The 24,660-nt window shown below is 43.7% G+C and overlaps 1 protein-coding gene across 3 annotated transcripts in view; it reads right to left on the bottom strand.

Moving 5' to 3' along the window:
• Window positions 1-7,899: 7,899 nt before the first annotated feature.
• Window positions 7,900-24,660, bottom strand: part of dis3l2 (DIS3 like 3'-5' exoribonuclease 2) — a 437,600-nt gene continuing 420,839 nt past the window's right edge. For all 3 annotated transcript variants that reach the window (XM_070883462.1, XM_070883465.1, XM_070883463.1), the window contains exons 19-21: window positions 12,271-12,375; window positions 8,920-9,021; window positions 7,900-8,455 (exon numbers count right to left, since the gene is read on the bottom strand). In XM_070883462.1, the coding sequence (XP_070739563.1) occupies window positions 8,354-8,455; window positions 8,920-9,021; window positions 12,271-12,375 (309 nt within the window). In that variant the 3' untranslated portion in view covers window positions 7,900-8,353. The remainder of the gene's footprint in view (window positions 8,456-8,919; window positions 9,022-12,270; window positions 12,376-24,660) is intronic.

Raw genomic sequence — 24,660 nt, 5'->3', positions numbered from 1 at the left:
CTCACCTCACCGACCTCCGAACTCCCGACTCGCCGACCTCAGGGCCTACCGACTCGCCGACCTCATAGGGCCTACCTACTCGCCGACCTCAGGGCCTACCGACTTGCCGACCTCACAGGGCCTACTACTTGCCGACCTCCCGAAGTCATCGACCACTGCGGCCTTCTGAATCACCGACCTCCCGAACTCGGACTCCCCTGGAACTCGGACTCTCCCGAACTCGAACATATGCCAGTTTAAAACTAATTTGTGTCTTTATGTGTGTCTTCAATTCACCTCTGACAATATTTATATTATGTAAATGAGCAAAATAGAAATGTACTAAACAGGATTACAGAGGATATATGGCATAGAAATAGGCCATTCGGCTCAACCAGTCCATGCCGGCGTTTATGCTCTACTCAAGCCTCCTCCCGTCTTTCCTTATCTAAATTTATCAGCATAACCCTATATTCCCATCTCCCTCGTATGCTTATCTAGCCTCCTTTTAAATGCATCTATACTATTCGCTTCAACCACTCCCTGTGGTAGTGAGTTCCACATTCTCACCACTCTTTGGGTAAAGAAGTTTCTTCTGAGTTCCCTATTCTTTTAATAATATGGCGACCAGAACTGTGCGGAGTCCTCTAAGTGTGGTCTAATCAAGGTTCGATACAGGTTTAGCATAACTTCTCTACTTTTTAATTCTATACCTCTAGAAATAAACCCGGGTGCTTGGTTTGCTTTTTTATCACGGCTTTGCTAACCTGTGTCGCAACTTTTGGTGATTTGTGTATTTGTACTCCGAGATCCCTTCGTTCCTCTACCCTACCTAGAGTTGCACCCAAGTAGTAAGTGACCTCTTTATTCTTCCGACCAAAATGTAATCCCTCACATTTATCTGTGTTGAACTCTATTTGCCAATTATATGCCCATTCTGCAAGTTTATTAATGTCCTCCTGTAATTTGTTGCAGTCACGCTCTGTATTGACTATCCCCCACCCCGCCCCAAATTTGGTGTCATCCGCAAATTTAGAAACTGTGTTTTTGATTCCAAAGTCTAAATCATTAATATAAATTGTGAACAATAGTGGTCCCAGTTCAGGTGCAGTGTCGAGAATCCAGATTTGCGGAATGTTTCAGAATCCGCACTTCGGCACGATCAGTGGCAGGGTCGTCCGGAATCTGGACCCGCCGACCCTGCTGACCTCGGGGCCCCGCCTCTGCCCGACCTCGGGCCTTGCCGCCACTCGCCTCACCGCCGCTGCCCTTACCTCGAGACCTACTTGGTGGAGCCCCGCCTGACGCAAATAGCTCCTCGGCGGGGCTACGCCTGACTACCTCCTTGGCAGGGCCCTGCCCGACGTGAACAGCTCGTTGGCGGGGCACCGTCTGACGACCTCCTCCTCGACAGGGCCCTGGCCGGCCCGACAACCTCCTCGGCGGTGCCCTGCCCGACATAGACATAGAAACATAGAAAATAGGTGCAGGAATAGGCCATTCGGCCCTTTGAGCCTGCACCGCCATTCAATAAGATCATGGCTGATCATTCCCTCAGTACCCCTTTCCTGCTTTCTCTCCATACCCCTTGATCCCCTTAGCCATAAAGGCCATATCTAACTCCCTCTTGAATATATCCAATGAACTGGCATCAACAACTCTCTGCGGCATGGAATTCCACAGGTTAACAACTCTCTGAGTGAAGAAGTTTCTCCTCATCTCAGTCCTAAATGGCCTACCACTTATCCTAAGACTATGTCCCCTGGTTCTGGACTTCCCCAACATCGGGAACATTCTTCCCGCATCTAACCTGTCCAGTCCTGTCAGAATCTTATCCCCCCTCTCATCCTTCTAAACTCCAGTGAATAAAGGCCCAGTTGATCCAGTCTCTCTTCATATGACAGTCCAGCCATCCCTGGAATTAGTCTGGTGAACCTTCGCTGCACTCCCTCAATAGCAAGAACGTCCTTCCTCAGATTAGGAGACCAAAACTGAACACAATATTCCAGGTGAGGCCTCACTAAGGCCCTGTACAACTGCAGTGAGTCCTCCCTGCTCCTATACTCAAATCCCCTCGCTATGAAGGCCAACATACCATTTGCCTTCTTCACCGCCTGTTGTACCTACATGCCAACCTTCAATGACTGATGAACCATGACACCCAGGTCTCATTGCACCTCCCCTTTTCCTAATCTGCCGTCATTCAGATAATATTCTGCCTTTGTGTTTTTGCCCCCAAAATGGATAACCTCACATTTATTCACATTATACTGCATCTGCCATGCATTTGCCCACTCACCTAACCTGTCCAAGTCACCCTGCAGCCTCTTAGCGTCCCCCTCACAGCTCTCATCGCCACCCAGTTTGGTGTCATCTGCAAACTTGGAGATATTACACTCTATTCCTTCATCCAAATCGTTAAAGTATATTGTAAAGAGCTGGTGTCCCAGCACTGAGCCCTGCGGAACTCCACTAGTCACTGCCTGCCATTCTGAAAAGGACCCGTTTATCCCGACTCTCTGCTTCCTGTCTGCCAACCAGTTCTCTATCCACGTCAGTACATTACCCCCAATACCATGTGCTTTGACTTTGCACACCAATCTCTTGTGCGCGACATTATCAAAAGCCTTTTGAAAGTCCAAATACACCACATCCACTGGTCCTCCCTTGTCCACTCTGCTAGTTACATCCTCAAAAAATTCCAGAAGATTCATCAAGCATGATTTCCCTTTCATAAATCCATGCTGACTTGGACTGATCCTATCACTGCTTTCCAAATGCACTGCTATTTCATCTTTAATAATTGATTCCAACATTTTCCCCACCATTGATGTCAGGCTAACCAGTCTATCATTACCCGTTTTCTCTCTCCCGCCCTTTTTAAAAAGTGGTGTTGCATTAGCTACCCTCCAGTCCATAGGAACTAATCCAGAGTCGATAGACTGTTGGAAAATGATCACCAATGCATCCCCTATTTCTAGGGCCACTTCCTTAACTACTCTGCGATGCAGACTATCAGGCCCCGGGGATTTATCAGCCTTCAATCCCATCAATTTCCCCAACATAATTTCCCGCCTAATAAGGATATCATTCAGTTCCTCCTTCTCACTAGACCCACTGTCCCCTTGTACATTCGGAAGGTTATTCGTGTCTTCCTTCGTGAAGACAGAACCGAAGTATTTGTTCAATTGGCCTGCCATTTCTTTGTTCCCCATTATAAATTCACCTGAATCCGACTGCAAGGGACCTACATTTGTCTTTACTAATCTTTTTCTCTTCACATATTTATAGAAGCTTTTGCAGTCAGTTTTTATGTTCCCAGCAAGCTTCCTCTTGTTGTAGAGAGTAGAAATATATATATAGACTTAGGCATTAGGCACCTGCTGGATATTTAAAACTCACATAAGCTTAAATGGACACACACATAAAATGGCTGCCCAGGCATTATGGGAAATCAGGTAGTCAAACTGTGAACTGTTGAACGTTCACTGACCGAGCAATAACCCTGTGAGGCCCACTGTAGGAATGCCTGGGAAGACAGAGATAAGAAGGAAACCATCTCCTGTGAACAAGGCCATAAACCAATTAATTCCCCAGGAAGAAAGATAAGAGGGAAACCATTTGCTGTAAACAAGGCTATATACCAATTATTTCTCCCAGATGAAAGAACTAGGGAGAGAACCTATAAAGTCATCGATCAGCCCAAGCTGACAATAACCGAACATATGGTTCCCTGGATACTAGGAGAATTCTATTGGGTTAAAAGAACCTATATGTAATCTATAATCGTTGTGATTGGCTTGTGTCCAGCCGTGATGGGCTGTGTAACTGTAGTAAACTGTTTTGTAACTGTTGTGAAACATATAAAGGTACATGTAACTCTTTGTTCTGTGGAGAGAAACCTGGATACGGTCCTGTGTGTTTCCTCCCCGCTGAGCGTTATTAAATGCCGCCAGGCATTGGAACCGACTCTGAGTGTTGAGTGATTCTTCTAAGAAAACACTAACGCTAACACTCTCATACTCTATTTCCCCCCTCTTAATTAAACCCTTAGTCCTCCTCTGTTGAATTCTAAATTTCTCCCAGTCCTCAGGTTTGTTACTTTTTCTAGCCAATTTATATGCCTCTTCCTTGGTTTTAACTAAATTTCCCTTGTTAGTCACGGTTGAGCCACCTTCCCCATTTTATTTTTACTCCAGACAGGGATGTACAATTGTTGAAGTTCACCCATGTGATCTTTAAATGTTTGCCATTGCTTATCCATTAACCCTTTAAGTATCCTTTGCCAGTCTATTCTAGCCAATTCACGCCTCATACCGTCGAAGTTACCTTTCCTTAAGTTCACGACCCTAGTTTCCGAATTAACTGTGTTACTCTCCACCTTAATAAAGAATTTTACCATATTACGGTCACTCTTCCCCAAGGGGCCTCGCACAACAAGATTGCTAATTAGTCCTTTCTCAATACACATCACCCAGTCTAGGATGGCCAGCTCTCTAGTTGGTTCCTCGACATATTGGTCGAGAAAACCATCCCTAATACATTTCAGGAAATCCTCCTCCACCGCATTACTACCAGTTTGGTTAGCCCAATCACTATGTAGATTAAAGTCGCTCATGATAACTGCTGTACCTTTATTGCACACATCCCTTATTTCTTGTTTGATGCTGTCCCCAACCTCACTACTACTGTTTGGTGGTCTGTACACAACTCCCACTAGCGTTTTCTGCCCTTTGGTATTCCGCAGCTACACCCATACCGATTCCACATCATCCAGGCTAATGTTCCTCCTTACTATTGCATTAATTTCCTCTTTAACCAGCAACGCCACCACACCTCCTTTTCCTCTCTGCCTATCCTTCCTAAATGTTGAATACCCCTGGATGTTGAGTTCCCAGCCTTGGTCACCCTGGAGCTATGTCTCCGTGATGCCAATTACATCATATCCGTTAACTGCTGTCTGTGCAGTTAATTCGTCCACCTTATTCCGAATGCTCCTCTCATTGAGGCACAGAGCCTTCAGGCTTATCTTTTTAACATCCTTTGCCCCTTTAGAATTTTGCTGTAATGTGGCCCTTTTTTTTTGCCTTGGGTTTCTCTGCCCTTCACTTTTACTATTCTCCTTTCTATCTTTTGCTTCTGCCTCCATTTTATTTCCCTCCGTCTCCCTGCGTAGGTTCCCATCCCCCTGCCATGTTAGTTTAACTCCTCCCCAACAGCACTAGCAAACACTCCTTCCAGGACATTGGTTCCGGTCCTGCCCAGGTGCAGACCACCTCCCCCAGAGCCGGTTCCAATGTCTCAGGAATTTGAATCCCTCCCTTTTGCACCACTGCTCAAGCCACGTATTCATCTGAGCTATCCTGCGATTCGTACTCTGACTAGCACGTGGCACTGGTAGCAATCCTGAGATTACTACTTTTGAGGTCCTACTTTTTAATTCAGCTCCTTGCTCCCGACGGCCTCCTTGACGGGGTCAGACGGCCTGAACAGCTCCTCGGCAGGGAACCTGGGCTCGGGTGTTTCCGGATTCGTGACGTCAGAAAGCAAATCGAAAGACCGGAATCCGGAATGGCCTCGATCCCGAGGGTTCTGGATTTTAGGCGCTGTACCTGTCCTTGTGGAACACCACTACCCACCTTCTGCCACTGTGAGTAGTTACCTTTTACCATTACTCTTTGCTTTCTGTCTTAAAGCCAGCTAGCCATCCATTCTGCTACTTGTCTCCTGACTCTGCATTCTCTGACCTTATTCATCAGTCTATTATGGGGTACCTTACCGAAGGCCTTTTGAAAATCTAGATAAATTACATCTACTTAATTACCAGTCAACTCTCGCTGTTAACTCTTCCAAAAATTCAATGAGGTTGGTCAAGCAAAACTTTCCCTTTTGAAATCCATGCTGACTATTCATTATTATATTTTTGGTATCTTGATATTCTTGTATTTTCTCCTTTAGTAGGGATTCCATTATTTTTCCTACCACCAATGTATAGCTGGTCTAGAATTCGCTGGAAATGTTCTATCCTCCTTTCTTAAATATAGGTATTACGTTAGCTATCCGCCAGTCCCTCTGGCACTACACCTTTTCTAACGAATTATTAAATCTGTTATCTCTTCCTTAGATTCTTTTAAAATGCATGGATGCAATCCATCTTGGCCAGGGGTTTTATTCTCTTTAAGCTTGATTAGTTTATGTAATATATCCCTTCTTTTTATTTTAAATGTATTTATCTCATTACTAATCTCATCATCCAATGTCATTTCCACCTGTTCTATCTCCCTGGTAAATACTGAAGCAAAATAATTACTTAATATTTCTGCCACCTCTCTACCGTTACCTGTGGTGTCCATCCCTTAATGGGCCTATTCCCATCCCAACCTTTTTTTTGACGTGCCTATAAAATATTTTACTATTTTGTTTTATCTTCCTTGATAATTTAATTTCATAGTTCCTCTTTGTCCCTAATTTTTTTTTGACTTCTCTTCTCATCTTTTCGAATTCTTTCTTATCATGCACTCCCCTGCTGTCTATGTACTTAATGTATGCCTCCTTCCTTCCCCTCAATTGTTCTCTTCTGGCTTTATTCATCCATGGAGTCTGTGTCATGTTTGGCCAGTTCCCTTTTATCCTTTCACACTGAGAAAGCACAGCCACCCAGAAGGAGTTGTTACCTTGCGAAAGCAGCAACCCTGATTGATTTTCCTCTTCTCCCTGTCACAGGACCACTGAGATTAGTTAACAGCTTGAGATAAATTAACTCAGCACAAGCCAGTATTTGAATCTGGGATTTAAAAATTCTATATGGCTTAGTGCTTCACAGTGTAGTGACTTTACTCACTAGGGCACAGAGAGGTAACAGTATAATTTTACATTAACTCAGTAACATCTCAATCCTGTCATGTAAAAGAGGCAAGATTCTTGCAAAATAAACATTAAACTTCATATACCAGGTGACAAATATGATTGATTTTTACAAACTATTTTAAGCTTCCTTCCAGAGCTACTTTGCTGGCAAGCCCACCAACTAGCTCCACTGATTGCAGTACCTTAAACTGGCCTTCCATGGGCCCCATTGCATCCTCAACTGTTGGAATACTTTCTATGGCTCTAGGCCACTTAATGCAAAGAAGCTATTTTAAGATGCATACAGAATGCCTCCATAACCTACCTCACTAGAGCAGCTCTGGAGGGAAGTGAAATAAAACATTTATAATCACCACCTACAAATATGTATGGCTTCATACATTTTTTTTTAAAGAGTGAGATGAGGAATGTTTTGCACAAAAATAATATTCCCCAATGGCTATCAATTTTATTTAATTGAATACTTCTGGGTGTCAAAACAATAAAATATCTTATTTTTAAAAATAGTATATGTATATATAGTTGGTTTTAGGACTACAGGACGTCCCAAAGTATTTCATGGCCAATTAAGTATTTCTGATGTGTAGTCACTATTGTTATGTAAAGAAATGCGGCAACATATTTACACACAGCAAGGCCCACAGACAGCAAAGAATAATGACCAGATAATCAGTTTTATTGGTGTTGCTGGAGGGATAAATATTGGCCAGGAAACCGAGACTTTGCTGCTCTTGTTCAAATATTGTCATGGGATCCTCGACTGCAACGTGAGGACAGACAGGGCCTCGGTTTAACATCTCATCTGTAAGATGGCAGCACCAACAGTGCAACATTTCCTCAACACCACACTGAAGTGTCAGCCTAGATTTTGTGCTCAAGTCTCTAGGGTGGGACTTGAACCCACAAAGTTCCGACTCAATGATAGCACTTCCACCTCTAAGACAAGGCTGACACAAATACCAAATACCTATTAAAAGACAATTTTTTATCTGGCTATTAGTAAACATATTGAGAATATAAACAGTTACCAGTCAGAAAGTTGTAACAAATGAGTATTTGGAAGCAGGCTTTGTTTTATTATTTGCTCCAGAATACATTACACAACAGATAGTTCTCATCACTCTGCATAGTGCTGGTCTAGATATGTATTAAACATCAAACAAGACTTGATTGCAACATCACTTTGTGTTTATTACACTTTTATTTTCAAATATTATTGCTCTTCTCTTGCCTCAATTTATAAGAATATTGTGATGCGCCATGAAACTAATATAACTGTAAAAACGTATGCACAGACTGCATATTTGAAGTTCTATACTACACACGGCACAATTTTCAGTTCTAGTAAAACTTGCTACAACAGTTCTGTGCAGCTAAATCAAAACTTAAAATTACCATTAAAATGTTATTTAATTTTGAAACAATATTTTGTGCATTTAAAAAAACTTCACAGTTAAGAGAAACTATTTGGTTTCAGCAGGATTTTTCACAGAGTTCAGAGATGTCTTTATTGAGGAGCTCCAGTTGGTTTCTTGAGAATGGCACTGAACTTGAGGACTGTACTGTCCGATTTTAAGACAACCTCCACCAGTGCAAAAATGGCTATTACCTAAATGACAAAGTTCATTGTCAAGTCAATAAAGGTTGCTAAGTAAATAAAATGCAATCTCCATTACACACTCATTCCTTCTGAATTAGGAGCTTACCTGTGATAATTATCTTATGCAATAAAAGTAAAGGGTTGAACTTTGAACATCAGCGTATTTAGCCAAAGAATGCATACTGCCTAGATGTTAACTGGACTTGCAAAAGTTCATTAAGTGCACTATCAGATTTTAACTTTGTGAACTCAATGTACTTCATACTACAGAGATTAGAATTTTTCATTCAATTTAGATAACCCTAATTTATTATTTTCACTATTATCAACAATATTGAGAGAATGCAATCATGTCTTATAATACTTATTTAAAAAGTTATAAAATGGAAAAGAAATTTGAAGATTTAATGGCAAAATACATTCTATACTTCAATACATATTTGTTGCTCAGTCACACAGCCATAAACAAGTACCTGACAAACTGGCTTTTGGTCCAGTGTCTCTGGTTCCCACATCAATCTTAGTTCAGGGTTCTTTCCTACTTTGTGAAAAGTAAATCCTTGGAGAGGAAGGCCCTACAGCAAAGGCAAAGGAGGGGGTGGATATTTAACATTAATTGAATGGAAGAAAATCTTTGGCAGTTTGAATAGAGAGAAACATGTGTACATGATGAAGTGATTTATGTTTATGCACAAAGTTTCCACACTTCTCAAAGTTGAAAGTCAGGCTTGCAACTTCACTTGGAGAAAAATATTTCCCACCCACATTTAACCTTTCCACAGGTTGATCTTAAGTTGCTCAAATCACTTGTAAGATCTGTTGAATGGCCTTGTGAGGTTCCAATATGGAAAATATTATTCATACTGCTCTTAAATTACCATAGGAATACGTATCAAGCATTTATAACAGCAGTTGACTTAAATTGTTTGAAAACCTTCAATGCTGACTAAGCACACCTATATAGTTTTAAAAAAATTACAATTTTACTTTCCAAGTAAAAATTTACAGTAAAAATTCAGAGCAACACACAAGTTTACGCAAAATATTAGAAGTAGATTGCAGAGTGAAAACATAACATTACCAGATTAGGAGACACACCTAACCTTCCAGACATCGGCATGAATTGAAACCTTAAATGTATTTCTACAACTGCAATTAAATTTGTCTATATATTTAATTATGTGAATAACCCATTCTCATCAGTGCGAATCAACCTCACAAAGATTTTAATTGCTGCAGTTGGAAGGATCATGTAATTTCCTCTGAATTGGCAGCTTACAAGGCATTATACAGTGCACATTAGAAGCTAACTCCACCTGATGCTATAGAGCCTTTAATGTAGTAAAATGTCCCATGGCACTTCACATGAGTATTATAAGACAAAAAAATTGACACCGAGCCACATAAGGAGATGTTAGGGCAGGTGACCAAAAGCTTGGTCAAAGAGGTAGGTTTTAAGGAGCGTCTTGAAGGAGGAAAGAGAGGTAGAGAGGCGGAGAGGTTTAGCGAGGGAATTCTAGAGCTTGGGGCCGAGGCAACAGAAGGCATGGTCACTAATGGTTGAGCGATTATAATCAGGGATGCTCAAGAGGGCAGAATTAGAGGAGTGCAGATATCTCAGGGGGGGGTTGTGAGGCTGAAGGAGATTACAGAGATAGGGAGGGGCGAGGCCATGGAGGGATTTGAAAACCAGGATGAGAATTTTGAAAACTAGGCATTGCTTAATCGAGAGCCAATGTAGGTCAGCGAGCACAGGGGTGATGGGTTAACGGGACTTAGTGCGAGTTAGGACATGGGCAGCTGTGTTTTGGAACACATCAAGTTTACGTAGGGTAGAATGTGGGAGGCCAATCAGGATAGCATTGTAATAGTCAAGTCTAGAGCTAACAAAATTATGGATAAGGGTTTCTTAAAATTCTTACCAGCACTTAACAGACCAAAGCAACCTTCAGAGATAACTTCACAATTGTCTGAGAGTGATAGGTGTTCAACGTTTGGAAATCCATGAAAGATGAGTCTTTGCTACTGAGGTAGTTTAGGTAATCGACAATGGATGCTGTTGACAGCACCGCAATGATGTGAAAGTGCCTTGCTTGGCTCTAAGGTAACAGTTGGAATCAGCAGAATGCTTCAGAACCAAATACTCATCAGAAATTACAGAACCAAATATTATCAGAAATGACATCACTGCCACCTGCTACTATGGCTCCAACTAGTTGCATTGACAGATGTTGCACCAGCAGGAAGTTTTAACTTGTGAAATTATGCCAACTTAAGAAAAGTTTTTCTAAAATTCACTGTAAATACATAGGCAACTGCACACCCAACGCATGGCAGTGTTACTTTCTGTACATTCATGCTGCAGGTTTTTGGTGGTAATTAAACTTTTAAAAAAGTAATTGATTCCAGTATAACTTGAATGCCACAAATGAGAAGTACTGAAACATTGTGTTCCTATTCTAAGGAATTGAGACTCACACAAGGCAAATGTAACTGTGACATAGATTTATAAATATTGAAACCATAACTCATTGAAACTTTAATGGATCCAAAATGTTGATTTTTATGAGACCATGAGATTTTCATGAGCTGCAAGTTCCGTCCATTTGCTGCCCAAAAGACCGCCGAGAGACCGGGCGGAACTTTGCCTGAAAGATTCCTCTAAAAGAGGTAGCAATACCACCTGGCAGCAAAATAACGGCTTACGCCGTCAATGTGGGTGGCAGCAGGCAGGAGCTCTCAATCTTGACGGCAAAGGAGCTTGTATCCCAAGTGCCGTTGGATGGAGTCGGGCCCAGGTAGGGTGGAAGATCTGAAAAGTAAAAAGTCACCGGAACACCTTCAGGGGACCCCAACCATGTAAGTCGCTGTAAAAAAAAAATTTAAAACATGTTCACTAACCTTCTTTTGCAGGTCTTCTTACCTACCATCGGGGTAAGAACAGTCTCCACGCAGCGGTCCTTCCCCCTGTTGGCGCCAACTCCCGCCCGCACCAATCTGGTATCTCGGCAGGCGGGAGGCCACTTACGCGACTTGGTTGCCAGAGGACGTCAGCGGGCGGTTTCCGGCGGTGTTCCCCTCCCGTGCGCTCCAGCCCAAGTGGAAACTGGGAGCGAGAGGAAAACGGCAGGAAAACTCGGTGGCAGTTGGCGGTAATGCCACCAATATAAGGCCCCAACATTTTAAACAAACTGTCAATTTTTACAGCACAAATTTGATAGGTTTAAAACTAGGTAGGGTGAGAAAAAATTCTACTTTTGAGCAAATTGTGGATTTTTGTGATAAAGTTTTATACAGGCTTCTAATTGTTCAGCTTCAGCACATCCCAGTGATCTAAGGTGACCTCTTGGCACCATTAATCAGCCATCCAATGAATCGCAATCATATGACACGAGTCTCAGAACAGACTCTTCTTAAAAAAAGTAGTGTTGACAATTCATTTCAACAACAGATTGTTACTTCTGATTTTCCTAATGAGCTGTTAGATATGAAATATTTGATTTGGGTTTCAATCATGCATTAGGCTGTGTTTGCAGATGACTCAATTTGAGAGCAATCTGCCTCCTATTTACCAGCTTTGGGATTAATCAGTTTTAATGGAAAGGTGACATCTTGACAATTACAGTTAAAATAATTTTTTTTCTATTAGGTTGGAAAATTCTGTTGGTTTCTAAGAATCGCCTACACTGACAAAATTGCTTTTAAAAATAATGTACTTAACAGTACTGTATCTGGAAACTGTTTAAAAAAACAGAATATAATAAGTGAATGACTAATTTGGAAAATATGTAACCTTTCGAACATATCTAATAAACAATACTTACATTACAGTAGATTCGCTTCTGGATACCATATCGTAGAACCAATACATCAAAGGCTTGGTCCAAAACCCCCATCACCATGGCTTCAGATTCCAGAGGGCCACATTCCTAATAAAATATATTATTAAATGTCAAAACTATTGAATAAATTGCAAAATTTCACAATGAATCTACTACTTCCCACAAAACATCCATACCAAAGTCAAGTGATTTATAATTGAAACATTTAAAAAATATTATGATTTGAACCTTTAGCATGTTGCTGCTTATGGATCCGACATATAATGTATTAAACTTATCCTCTCCCAGTTCTCTCGTGTTGATACTGGTCATGAGAAACATAAGCAGCAATACAAAAAAAAAGTGTTTCATCGGATGTATCTCTCCACCATCATCTTCAAGTCCACGACGACAACTGTGCTATTATGTTGCTTGTCTAACATCTAATTGTGATGTAGTGATAACCTTGTCCAACTAAACATTGTCTGTTGGCTTGCCAAAAACTCCATACTCTTATCATATATGCCAACTTACAAAATTAAGAAATGCTGATCAACACCTAAAAAATGTCCCACATGATATACTGAAAATCAATAGCATCCCATACGATATATCAAAGGCATCATGTTTACCACTGGAATTCGCAAAGCTGTGTGTGCTGAGAAGTGAACTTTTGGCACTTCACAGTGCTATATGGCCATCCAGGTTCAAAATGCTGCCCCTCACAAATCCCAATACAGGTTGGATCTCTCTGGTCTGGGACTCTCTGGTCCGGAAACATCCGTGGTTCAGCATTAGTTGGGCCTGAGGGAGAGGAGGGTTTATAAAAAAAGAGCACCAAACCAGCGCATTAATTAATAAATGTGGCTGGGAGATTTCTACATGGCAAGAGAGTGAGACCCGGCTTTCGCAGCCTGTGAGTGTGAAATGCAATCTCAGTTAGTTTTGCAGTCTGAAGTTATCTGTGCCATCTCAGTGAGTGTTGCAATGAGTTATCTGTGCAATCTAAGTGTGAAGGTGTCGGCTGGGGACTTGGCCGTGGGTCTGTAACTTTAAATGGCATTTCAGAAAGCGGGCTCGGTTGCTGCTGCGATGTGCGTGTGGCGATTGGCTGGGACAATAAGTGTGTGCGCAGGTGCTGAGGGAGCCACCCACAGACTGCCAGCACACACACACACACACACAGGCCCTGTCGACAGGTACCGGTAAGCCTAGGCTAGGCATGACCTCCTGTGGTTCAGAAAATTCTCTGTTTCGGCACCGATCAGGTCCGGAGGGTGCCGGACCATAGAAGTCCAACCTGTAGTAAAATTTCTGACCAAAATACAGAATTAATAATTGTAGACTGTTGGTGACTGACTTTCCGTATCAGTATTTCTAAACAGCAATGCTGTTTAAAAGTATACTGCTCCTTCAAAATTGGACTCCATGGGTGGGATTCTCCACTTTGGAGCGGGGTTTTGAAAGGGTGGGACTTGCGTCCCTCGGAATTCACCCTGACCCCAACCTATTCCAGAATTGCATGGTGGACTCCCAGTGGGACTATTTTCATCAAAAGGGAGCTTGCCATTGTGTGTGACGATGCTGCAGAAGACGGCGAGGAACCCGAGAGGGGCAGAAGCACCCCAAATATCAGAATGCATCTCCCACTGAAGGCCTCGACCAACACAGGAGTCTTTAGCAAATCAGGGCTTGGGGCCAGACTGGAGGGAGAACAGGTCTTCATAAGCTCCTCGCTCTCTATGGGGTTACAGCGGCGTCCTGAGGCCTACAGCCATCTTTCCCAAGTTGGCCACGAATTGGCAGTAACACAGGTGGATGAGGGGGAAATCTGCTAGGGATCTGGGTCCTACTCTTATTTACATGCAAAGGACAGTCTATGGCGGGGACAGAGGAAGGGCAATGCATATTGGGTGGTGAGGCATCCAAAAAAATGACCATGAAAAGTTGCTGGATTGTTGTAAAAAACCTAGCCGATCTAGTCTACAAATTAGTTCCAGTCTATAATCTAGTTGTGATGAAAGGTCATTGACCTGAAATGTTAACTCTGTTTCTCTCTCCACAGATGCTGCCTGACCTGCTGAGTGTTTCCAGCATTTTGTTTTTATTTCAGATTTCCAGCATTCGCAGAACTTTGCTTTTGTATTAGTCTACAAATTACTCCAGTCCCACATTATGTGGTTGACTCTGAAGTGGCCTAGCATTTTCTGTAAAATTATTACTACTCTGAGGGTAATGAGTAATGGCCATAAATGCAGTATTGCCAGTATCATCCACATTCTGAGAACAAATGGCATATTAAAATCCACCTTTGCATGCTAACAATCTCTCTCAAGCCTCTTATGCCAGATTCTGGCATAGTGGCATCCTAAGCAGACTCATGGGGTTTGCATAACTAAGTCTGGTCCCCTTATTCAGAATCACAGACCCACAAAACCACTGGGGCAATTGAGCTGGAATCAGGTTCACGCACTCTGCTCTCCTAGAATCGGCCCTAACCAGTTTGCCAGTATAAAAAATATTTTCTACTCATCAGTCAGGTATATAGCTTGTTCATATATAAACAAGTACATAATTCTCATCCTTGTTTTCAACTTTCTTTATGGCCCTGTCTTTAATCTCCAGCTCCACAAAACCTCTGCCCCACCCCCCGAGTTATCTTTGTTTCCCTAATTCTGGCCTCTTGAGAATCCCCAATTTTAATTGCTCCACCATTGGTGGCCGTGTCTTCAGCTGCCAAGTCTCCAAGCTCTGGAATTCCCTCCCTAAACCTTTCCACCTTTCTACCTCTCTTTCCTCCTTTAAGATGCTCCTTAAAATCTATCTCCTCATTTGCCCTAATTTCTTCTTATGTGGCTTCATTGGGTAAATGTATTGTCTGAGTGGTACTGAGCCATATAGGCTATGGAAGGTTCTAAGCTGAATCCACGGTGTGTAGATGATTTAAGTGAGCTTATGGCCCTGAGCTAGAGAAGGAAAAAAAAAGTACCAATATTTCTGCTCCTGATTGCTATTTCTGGAAAATGCACATGAATATAGAAACATAGAAAAATAGGTGCAGGAGTAGGCCATTCGGCCCTTCGAGTCTGCACCGCCATTCAATAAGATTATGGCTGATCATTCCTTCAGTACCCCTTTCCTGCTTTCTCTCCATATCCCTTGATCCCCTTAACCGTAAGAGCCATATCTAACTTCCCCTTGAATATATCCAGTGAACTGGCATCAACAACTCTCTGCGGCAGGGAATTCCACAGGTTAACAACTCTATGAGTGAAGAAGTTTCTCCTCATCTCAGTGCTAAATGGCTTACCCCTTATCCTGAGACTATGTCCCCTAGTTCTGGACTTCCCCAACATCGGGAACATTCTTCACGCATCTAACCTGTCCAGTCCCGTCAGAATCTTATATGTTTCTATGAGATCCCCTCTCATCCTTCTAAACTCCAGTGAATAAAGGCCCAGTTGATCCAGTCTCTCCTCATATGACAGCCCAGCCATCCCTGGAATCAGTCTGGTGAACCTTCGCTGCACTCCCTCAATAGCAAGAACGTCCTTCCTCAGACTAGGAGGCCAAAACTGAACACAATATTCCAGGTGAGGCCTCACTAAGGCCCTATACAACTGCAGTAAAACCTCCCTGCTCCTATATTCAAATCCCCTAGCTATGAAGGCCAACATACTATTTGCCTTCTTTACCGCCTGCTGTACCTGTGTGCCCACTTTCACTGACTGATGAACCATGACACCCAGGTCTTGTTGCACCTCCCCTTTTCCTAGTCTGCCACCATTCAGATAATATTCTGCCTTCGTACTTTTGCCCCCAAAATGGATAACCTCACATTTATCCACATTATACTGCATCTACCATGCATTTGTCCACTCACCTAACCTGTCCAAGTCACCCTGCAGCCTCTTAGCGTCCTCCTCACAGCTCACACCACCACCCAGTTTAGTGTCATCTGCAAACTTGGAGATATTACACTCTATTCCTTCATCCAAATCGTTAATGTATATTGTAAAGAGCTGAGGTCCCAGCACTGAGCCCTGTGACACTCCACTAGTCACTGCCTGCCTTCTGAAAAGGACCCGTTTATCCCGACTCTCTGCCAACCAGTTCCCTATCCACTTCAGTATATTACCCCCAATACCACGTGCTTTGATTTTGCACAACAATCTCTTGTGCGGGACCTTGTCAAAACCCTTCTGAAAGTCCAAATACACCACATCCACTGGTTCTCCCTTGTCCACTCTGCTAGTTACATCCTCAAAAAATTCCAGAAGATTCGTCAAGCATGATTTCCCTTTCATAAATCCATGCTGACTTGATCCAATCCTGTCACCGCTTTCCAAATGCGTTGCTATTTCGGCCTTCATGATCGATTCCAACATTTTCCCCACTACTGATGTCAAGCTAACCGGTCTATAATTACCCGTTTTCTCTCTCCCTCCTTTTTTAAAAAGTGGTGTTACATTAGCTACCCTCCAGTCCATAGGAACTGATCCAGAGTCAATAGACTGTTGGAAAATGATCACCAATGCATCCACAATTCCAAGGCCACTTCCTTGAGCACCCTGGGATGCAGACTATCAGGCCCCGGGGATTTATCGGCCTTCAATCCCATCAATTTCCCTAACACAATTTCCCGCCTAATAAGGATATCCTTCCGTTCCTCGTTCTCACTGGAGCCACTGTCCCCTCGAATCTTCGGAAGGTTAGTTGTATCTTCCTTGGTGAAGACAGAAGGAAGACAGCATTAGGCTTGGTTGTGATAACTTCCATGTCCAAACAGCCTGCTAACAGTCTATGTCCAACTTCACACAAAAAAGGTCAGCTGTCGAGCTGTAGCCCAGCACTGATCAATTTAGGAGTGGCGAAAAAAAGCTGAAAATAAAATTCTAAACTAAAACTATATACCTGTATAACAATAGTGTCTTTATAATGATTAAATATATGTATGAAAAAATCTTCCTGCAGAAAAAAGGTTTTTCCCAAAGCATGAATTGAATGGGTGCTAAAAATAATACTCGTTAACCACTTGTAAGTAGTCTAACAGATTAAATGGTTGTTTCCCAAAGGTGAAATGTAAACTGGCAAGAAATCTTTTTCTCTTCTGACTAAAGAATAAAATAACTTTCACAAGCCACGTTTTGCTGGAAGTGTTATATTGCAACCCAGTTATAGTCACGGTCAAAAAACAAGAACATTTAAGATTCAAATGATTGTCTTCTTTAGTTATAATAATTAGTCTCTTTACATTTGATTCCAATGCCACAAAGCCTTGACAGTGGCTTAGGCTATTACTGACAAACACATGTATTAAACAATAAATAAATTACATTGTTGTTCACCTGCTGTCTAGTCCCAATCACACTTAGCCCAGCTTTCATCATTTACATATTTATATTAACAATTGTGTTACTTATTATTAGACAGTTATTTACCGGCAACTGCATCCATTATTAAAATTGGATACTTGTTAATAATTGCATTTTTAATTAGATCTCCTATGGTGTTGCTCAAAGTGAGTTGAAGGATAATAATAGGGTGTGGTTATGCCAAGTAGTACTACCAGAGACATGGACTTATTGGCACTGGGGTAGCTGAGGGGTGGGGCAGGTACCTGAAGGGGGATTTAGAAACATAGAAAAAAGGTGCAGGAGTAGGCCATTCGGCCCTTCGAGCCTGCACCGCCATTCAATGAATTCATGGCTGAACATGCAACTTCAGTACCCCATTCCTGCTTTCTTGCCATACCCCTTGATATCCCTAGTAGTAAGGATTACATCTAACTTCTTTTTGAATATATTTAGTGAATTGGCCTCAACAACTTTCTGTGGGAGAGAATTCCACAGGTTCACAACTCTGGGTGAAGAAGTTTCTCCTCATCTCGGTCCTAAATGGCTTACCCCTTATCCTTAGACTGTGATCCCTGGTTTTGGACTTCTCCAACATTGGGAACATTCTTCCTGCATCTAACCTGTCTAAATCCGTCAGAATTTTAAACGTTTCTATGAGATCCCCTCTCATTCTTCTGAACTCCAGTGAATACAAGCCCAGTTGATCCAGTCTTTCTTGATATGTCAGTCCTGCCATCTCGGAAATCAGTCTGGTGAACCTTCGCTGCACTCCCTCAATAGCAAGAATGTCCTTCCTCAAGTTAGGAGACCAAAACAGCACACAATACTCCAGGTGTGGCCTCACCAAGGCCCTGTACAACTGTAGTAACATCTCCCGCCCCTGTACTCAAATCCCCTCGCTATGAAGGCCAACATGCCATTTGCTTTCTTAACTGCCTGCTGTATCTGCATGCCAACCTTCAATGACTGATGTACCATGACACCCAGGTCTCGTTGCACCTCCCCTTTTCCTAATCTGTCACCATTCAGATAATAGTCTGTCTCTCTGTTTTTACCACCAAAGTGGATAACCTCACATTTATCCACATTTGAGTTTCTTTAAACACTGGAGAGAGAATTTCTGCGAATGCTGAGGCAGTGCTGAGGGAGCATTGGAAGTGGTTCTGGGATCATGGAGCATCGGAAATAAAGGGGCCAAGTTTCGGCCTGAGTTGCTCCTGATTTTTTGGAGCAACTGGTTGAGAATGGAGTATCTTAGAAATTTGATTTCTCGTCATTTAGCTTGCTCCAGTTCTAGTCAGTTAGAATAGTTTCACTTTGGAACAGAATTTTTTTTTCAAAAGGGGGTGTGTCCGGCCACTTACACCTGTTTTCAAAGTTTAGGCAGTGAAAACTTACTCCAAACTAACTTAGAATGGAGTAAGTGAAGATTTTTGTACGTTCGAAAAAACCTTGTCTACACTTTAGAAAATCAGGCGTAGGTTACAAATCAGGCGTAGGGAAAGGGGGGGGGGGCTAGGGTTTAAAGGGAAGTTTACAAACATTAAACACTTCAGTTTTACAAATAAAGAGCCATCATCAATAATAAATATTAAATACATCAATAAATCAACCAATAAATCAATCAAAAAAAATTAATAAATTATAAAAACATTAAAAAAAAATCAATAAATAAAACATTTTCTACTTACCGACTGCAGCACCGGGAGTCCTCCAACAGCTTGCTGGGACGGCCCCCCCAGTGTGTCTCTGTCAGTGTCTCTATCGCTCTGTCTGTCTGTGTGTGTCTCTCACTCTCTGTCTGTCAATGTCTGTGTTTCCTACAGCGAGGGGAGGGGGAGGAGGTGGGTGGGAGGGGGAGAAGGGGGAGGGGGAGAAGGGGGAGGGTGGAGGGGGAGAAGGGATGGCGTGGAGGGGGGAGGTGGAGGGGGTGGGGGAGGGGGGTAGGGGGGAGAGGAGGGGGAGGGGGGTGGGGGGGAAGGGGGAGGGGGGTGGGGGGGAAGGAGGAGGGGGCTGGGGGGGGAGGAGGAGGGGGTAGGGGGGAGAGGAGGGGGAGGGGAGGGGGAGAGGGGGAGAGGAGGAGAAGGGGGAGAGGAGGGGGGAGATAGGGGGAGAAGGGAGAGAGGATGGAGGGAGGGAGGGAGGGAGGGAGGAGAGAGGGGAGGAGAGAGGGGGAGAAGGGAGAGAGGATGGAGTGAGGGAAGGGAGGGAGGGAGAGAAGGAGGCTGAACGGCTGGGCCCAAGACTTCGGGCTGGATTTACAGGTAGGTGGCATCGGGTCTCCGGGGGGGTCGCGGAGGTCCGGGGGAGGGGGGTGGGGGAGAGTCGCGGAGGTCTGGGGGGTGAGTCGCTGGGGGGGGTGGGAGAGTCGTGGGGGGGGGAAGAGAGAGAGTCGCGGGGGCGGGGGAAGAGAGAGAGAGTTGTTGGGGGGGGGGGGGGAAGGTCGGGTCGGGGGGGTGGGGAGCGGAGGTCGGGTCGCCGGAGGGGGGGGTGGGGGGCGGGGGGAAGCAGAGGTCGAGTCGGGTGGGAGGAGCCTTATTCACGCAGCCCCAGTGAGGCCATTCGGCCAAGGCTCGGGGCTGCGTGCTTCGGGCCCCTCCCACAGTTTTGGGCGCCTGGAGCTACTGCACATGCGCGCCCACTGTAGCGCGCATGTGCAGAGGTCCCGGCACTGTTTTCAGTGCAGGGACCTGGCTCCACCCCCTACAGCTTGTGCTGCACCGCGCCCAGCTCCAGAGGACCTGCAGGGAGCCGGAGAATAGGTAAGTTTTTTTAGGCGCACTTTGTGGCGTGAAAAATGGGCGTTCAGGTCCGGTGGGCCCGAAACTTGGGCCCATAGTCTGGTGATTTATGATCACTGAGAGGTGGTTTTAGGATTTTGGAGGGGAGAAATTTTGGAAGTGAGTTTCTAGGTATAGTAGGAGTGGAAAGAGGGTTTTGAAGCCTGGGAAGCAGAACTTGGATGTAATAGGGGTTATTAGGATCTGGCAATATCATTATCATCATCGGCGGTCCCTCGAAATCGAAGAAGACTTGCTTCCACTCTAAAAGTGAGTTCTCAGGTGACTGAACAGTCCAACACGGGAATTACAGTCTCGGTCACAGGTGGGACAGACAGTCGTTGAATGGGTGCGTAGGGAGTCTGGTTTGCCGCACGATCCTTCCTCTGCCTGCGCTTGCTTTCTGCTTGCTCTCGGCGCCGAGACTCGAGGTGCTCAGCGCCCTCCCGGATGCTCTTCCTCCACTTAGGGTGGTCTTTGGCCAGGGACTCTCAGGTGTCGGTGAGGATGTTGCATTTTATCATATAGGAAAGCAGGGACTAGCAACCTTATGGGGAGGGGCCTGAGAGAATGAGACCCTAACTGCCCATGGCCCCTTTCAAACCATCACACCCCAACCCCCTGCTGTGTAACCTACCTCCTCCCCAGCCCCTCTGCACCCTCAGCCCTGCCCCAGTGTTTCCCATTGTCTGAGAAATTCAGCAACTTGCATATGTTCAGACTGCATAGATATAATAGAAAGCTCTGTCCATTTTTATGGGGCAAAAATTCCCAGTTAAAGCCCAGGCTTTTGAAACATGCTGAGGCTTTGAAGTAAAATTTTTCATGCAGGTATTAAAAGACACAGAAGACAATTCAATAGGTAAATTTAATTATGTTATTGTGAAATATGTATTTCAAAAGGTACTGTTAAAGACTTTATTTCGGGACATTATTCATTTCAGCTGCTGAGGAAAATATACATATATTTGTACAACTACATGTAATTCTAACCTTGATAATACTGCATAAATTTTAGTTATATGTCTTGTTAAAATATTTCTCATAACCAGTGATCATTATTATTATGTATGTTAACTGGGTTTTACCTGCCACCAGAGGGCACGACTGTCGGAGTCTTAATGGTCACTGGCAGACACGTACAAGCTGTGTATATAATGTTGGCAGCCATGTTGAATCCTCACTTTGAGAATAAATAAACTGGAGTCAGGTCATGCCTGAACTAGCTCACCGTACTTAGCCTCGTGGAGTTATTCAATACTTAATAATTGGCGACGAGTTAAAAATACGAATTTTCACGCAACCATGTCTGTTGGAATTTTGGAGAAATTCGTGGAAGGGGAAGACTGGGAGGATTTCACTGATCGCCTCGACCAGTACTTCGTAGCCAACGGATTGGAAGGAACCGATAAAGCAATTAAGCGCAGGGCGGTTCTCCTCACCATTTGTGGGGCAAAAATTTATGGCCTTATCAAGAATCTACACTCACCGACTCGACCAATGGGTAAGACTTACGATGAATTGTGTACGCTGGTTCGAAACCACTTTAAACCGAAGGAAAACATCATTATGGCGAGGTATCGTTTCTATACGCACAATCACTCCGAGGGCCAGAATGTGGCGGAATTTGTCGGCAACCTGAGACGTGTCGCTGGGCCGTGCAACTTCGGAGCTGCTTTGGAGGAAATGCTGCAGGACTTTTTCGTGCTTGGCATTGGCTACGAGATTATCCTTCAAAAACTGCTGGCTGCTGACTCTCTTGACCTGAGCAGGGCCACCACAATCGCCCAGGCATGCATTTCCACGGACGAAAACTCGAAACAGATATCTTCCCAGCATCGAAACTCACCGGCAAGTACTGTGCATAAAATATCATCGGGCAGGCCATGGGTGGCGAACATAGCCTGGAGGCTTTCAATAGTGGCTGTGGATGTGCTGGATGACATGATTACGCATTCAATCCATTTGGAGTAAATGGATGCCCGGCATTGACTCAGACTTGGAGTCATGCGTGCATCAGTGCAACACTTGCATGCAACTGAGTAACGCACCTGTGGAGGCTCCGCTGAGTCTGTGGTCATGGCCATCCAAACCGTGGTCAAGGATCCACATCGACTTTGCCGGCCCCTTTCTCGGCAAAATGTTTTTAGTGGCAGTGGACGCTTACTCCAAATGGATTGAATGCGTAATCATGTCATCCAGTATGTCCATAGCCATTATTGAAAGCCTCCGGGCCATGTTCGCCACCCATGGCCTGCCCGACGTCCTTGTCAGCGATAACGGACCGTGTTTCACCAGTTCGGAGTTCCACGAGTTTATGACACGTAATGGCATCAAGCATGTCAGATCTGCCCCTTTCAAACCCGCGTCTAATGGCCAAGGGAGCGGGCTATCCAAACCATTAAGCAGAGCCTAAAACGAGTGACTCACGGCTCCATACAGACCGGCTTGTCCCGCATTCTGCTCAGTTACTGGACGAGACCCCACTCACTCACTGGGGTCCCTCCCGCTGAGCTGTTAATGAAGAGAGGCCTCAAAACCAGGCTCTCCCTTGTACATCCGGATCTCAATGATCACATCGAAACCAGAAGGCAACGGCAGAAATGGTACCACGATCGCTCAGCCATATCACGTGAAATTGCTGTTCATGACCCTGTGTTTGTCCTGAATTATGGTCATGGTCCAAAGTGGGTTGCTGGCATGGTTTTGGCCAAGGAGGGGAACAGGGTGTTTTATAGCCAAACTGTTAAATGGCCAAATGTGCAAGAGGCCCATCGACCAAACCAAACTGCGATTCACAGACAACCCTGAACAAATTGAAGATGACATCATCATCAACCAACCAACACACATCCAACCATCAGTTGACCCTTGTGTCATTCACGAAGACGAACCTATCATCCCCGACCATCCTGTCAGACCGACTGCTCCGCAATGCAGCAATGGTCCTACTAATTCACCCAAGCTTGGGTTCGAACTGAGATGATCAACCAGGGAGCGGAAGGCCCCGGACCATCTCAACTTGTAAATGCAACCTTTACCAAGGACTTTGGGGGAAATTATGTTATGTAAGTTAACTGGATTTTACCTGCCACCGGAGGGCGCGACTGTCGGAGTCCTAATGGTCACTGGTAGACATGTGCAAGCTGTGCATATAATGTTGGCAGCCATGTTGAATCCTCACTTTGAGAATAAATAAACTGGAGTAAGGTCATACCTGAACTAGCTCACCATACTTAGCCTCGTGGAGTTATTCGATACTTAACAATTATAATTAGCGTTAGGGGCACTTGAGATGATCTTATTTACGTAACTATGATCTCTAAGTGGCATGCATTTAATTACAGCAATTAATGGGCACGGATTTATTTATATAACAACATGTGCTGGATTTATTTCTGCATCAGGTAAGGAGTATACTTATGTATTCAATTAAAAAAAATAATCTGCATGCAACACTAAGGGAAGTCCAATATTTTATGTTTAATGATATAATTGTTTTAGCTCTGTGGCACTGTTACTGTATTTAGCTTTTAAATTCTTTATGGATTACTTTTTGACTTTATAAAATCTAGTTTGCACTCATACTTGGTGAGTCTCAGCCACGTTTTTAAAGAAGATTTTAATGAAGACATCCATCAAGAAAAGGAACAGCAGAAACATACAGAATCAGAGAGAAAAAAAACAGAAACAGATAGAGAGAGAAATAGAAAGGGTGTGCAAAAGACGAACTAAGAGTATGAGACACAGAAAGTGTTGGAAACAGATACAAAGACAACGATGGACGACAGTGTGTGACAGCCACACGCAGACTAAGAGGAAGACAGAAATAGTGGGCGACAGAGAAATAAAAAAAAGTTAGAGTGGGAGACGAGCAGAGTCAGTTACAAGGAGGATTTAAAAAAAAAACTTCTGTTCTTGAGCAACCCAAGTGGACTTCAACTCGTGTTTTATAATACATCATGGATATCTGGTAGTGATTACAAAGCAGCATTCTTACCTCTGAGTTCTGAGAAGTTCTAAACATCACAAGCTGTGAACTTACAGGCTATGACATTCTCGACGACAACAATGAGATGAGTAAATTGTAACCATCCCTGTGTATCCACTTTATTTCTCGCTTTCTCCATCTTTTTTTAAAGATACTGGTTTCAATTTTCCTTAGTCATAACATCTCTCATATTTTCATTCCATTTTGGTTGTGGAGTTCGTAGATGTTTCCTCTTCAATTATCTCCTTGAGATGATAGGGTGGAG

This window comes from Pristiophorus japonicus, chromosome 6, assembly GCF_044704955.1.
Source record: "Pristiophorus japonicus isolate sPriJap1 chromosome 6, sPriJap1.hap1, whole genome shotgun sequence".
NCBI classification, from domain to species: Eukaryota; Metazoa; Chordata; class Chondrichthyes; family Pristiophoridae; genus Pristiophorus; species Pristiophorus japonicus.
Note: the sequence above shows the minus strand (reverse complement) of the source record. Positions and strands in the feature narration are given on the sequence as shown.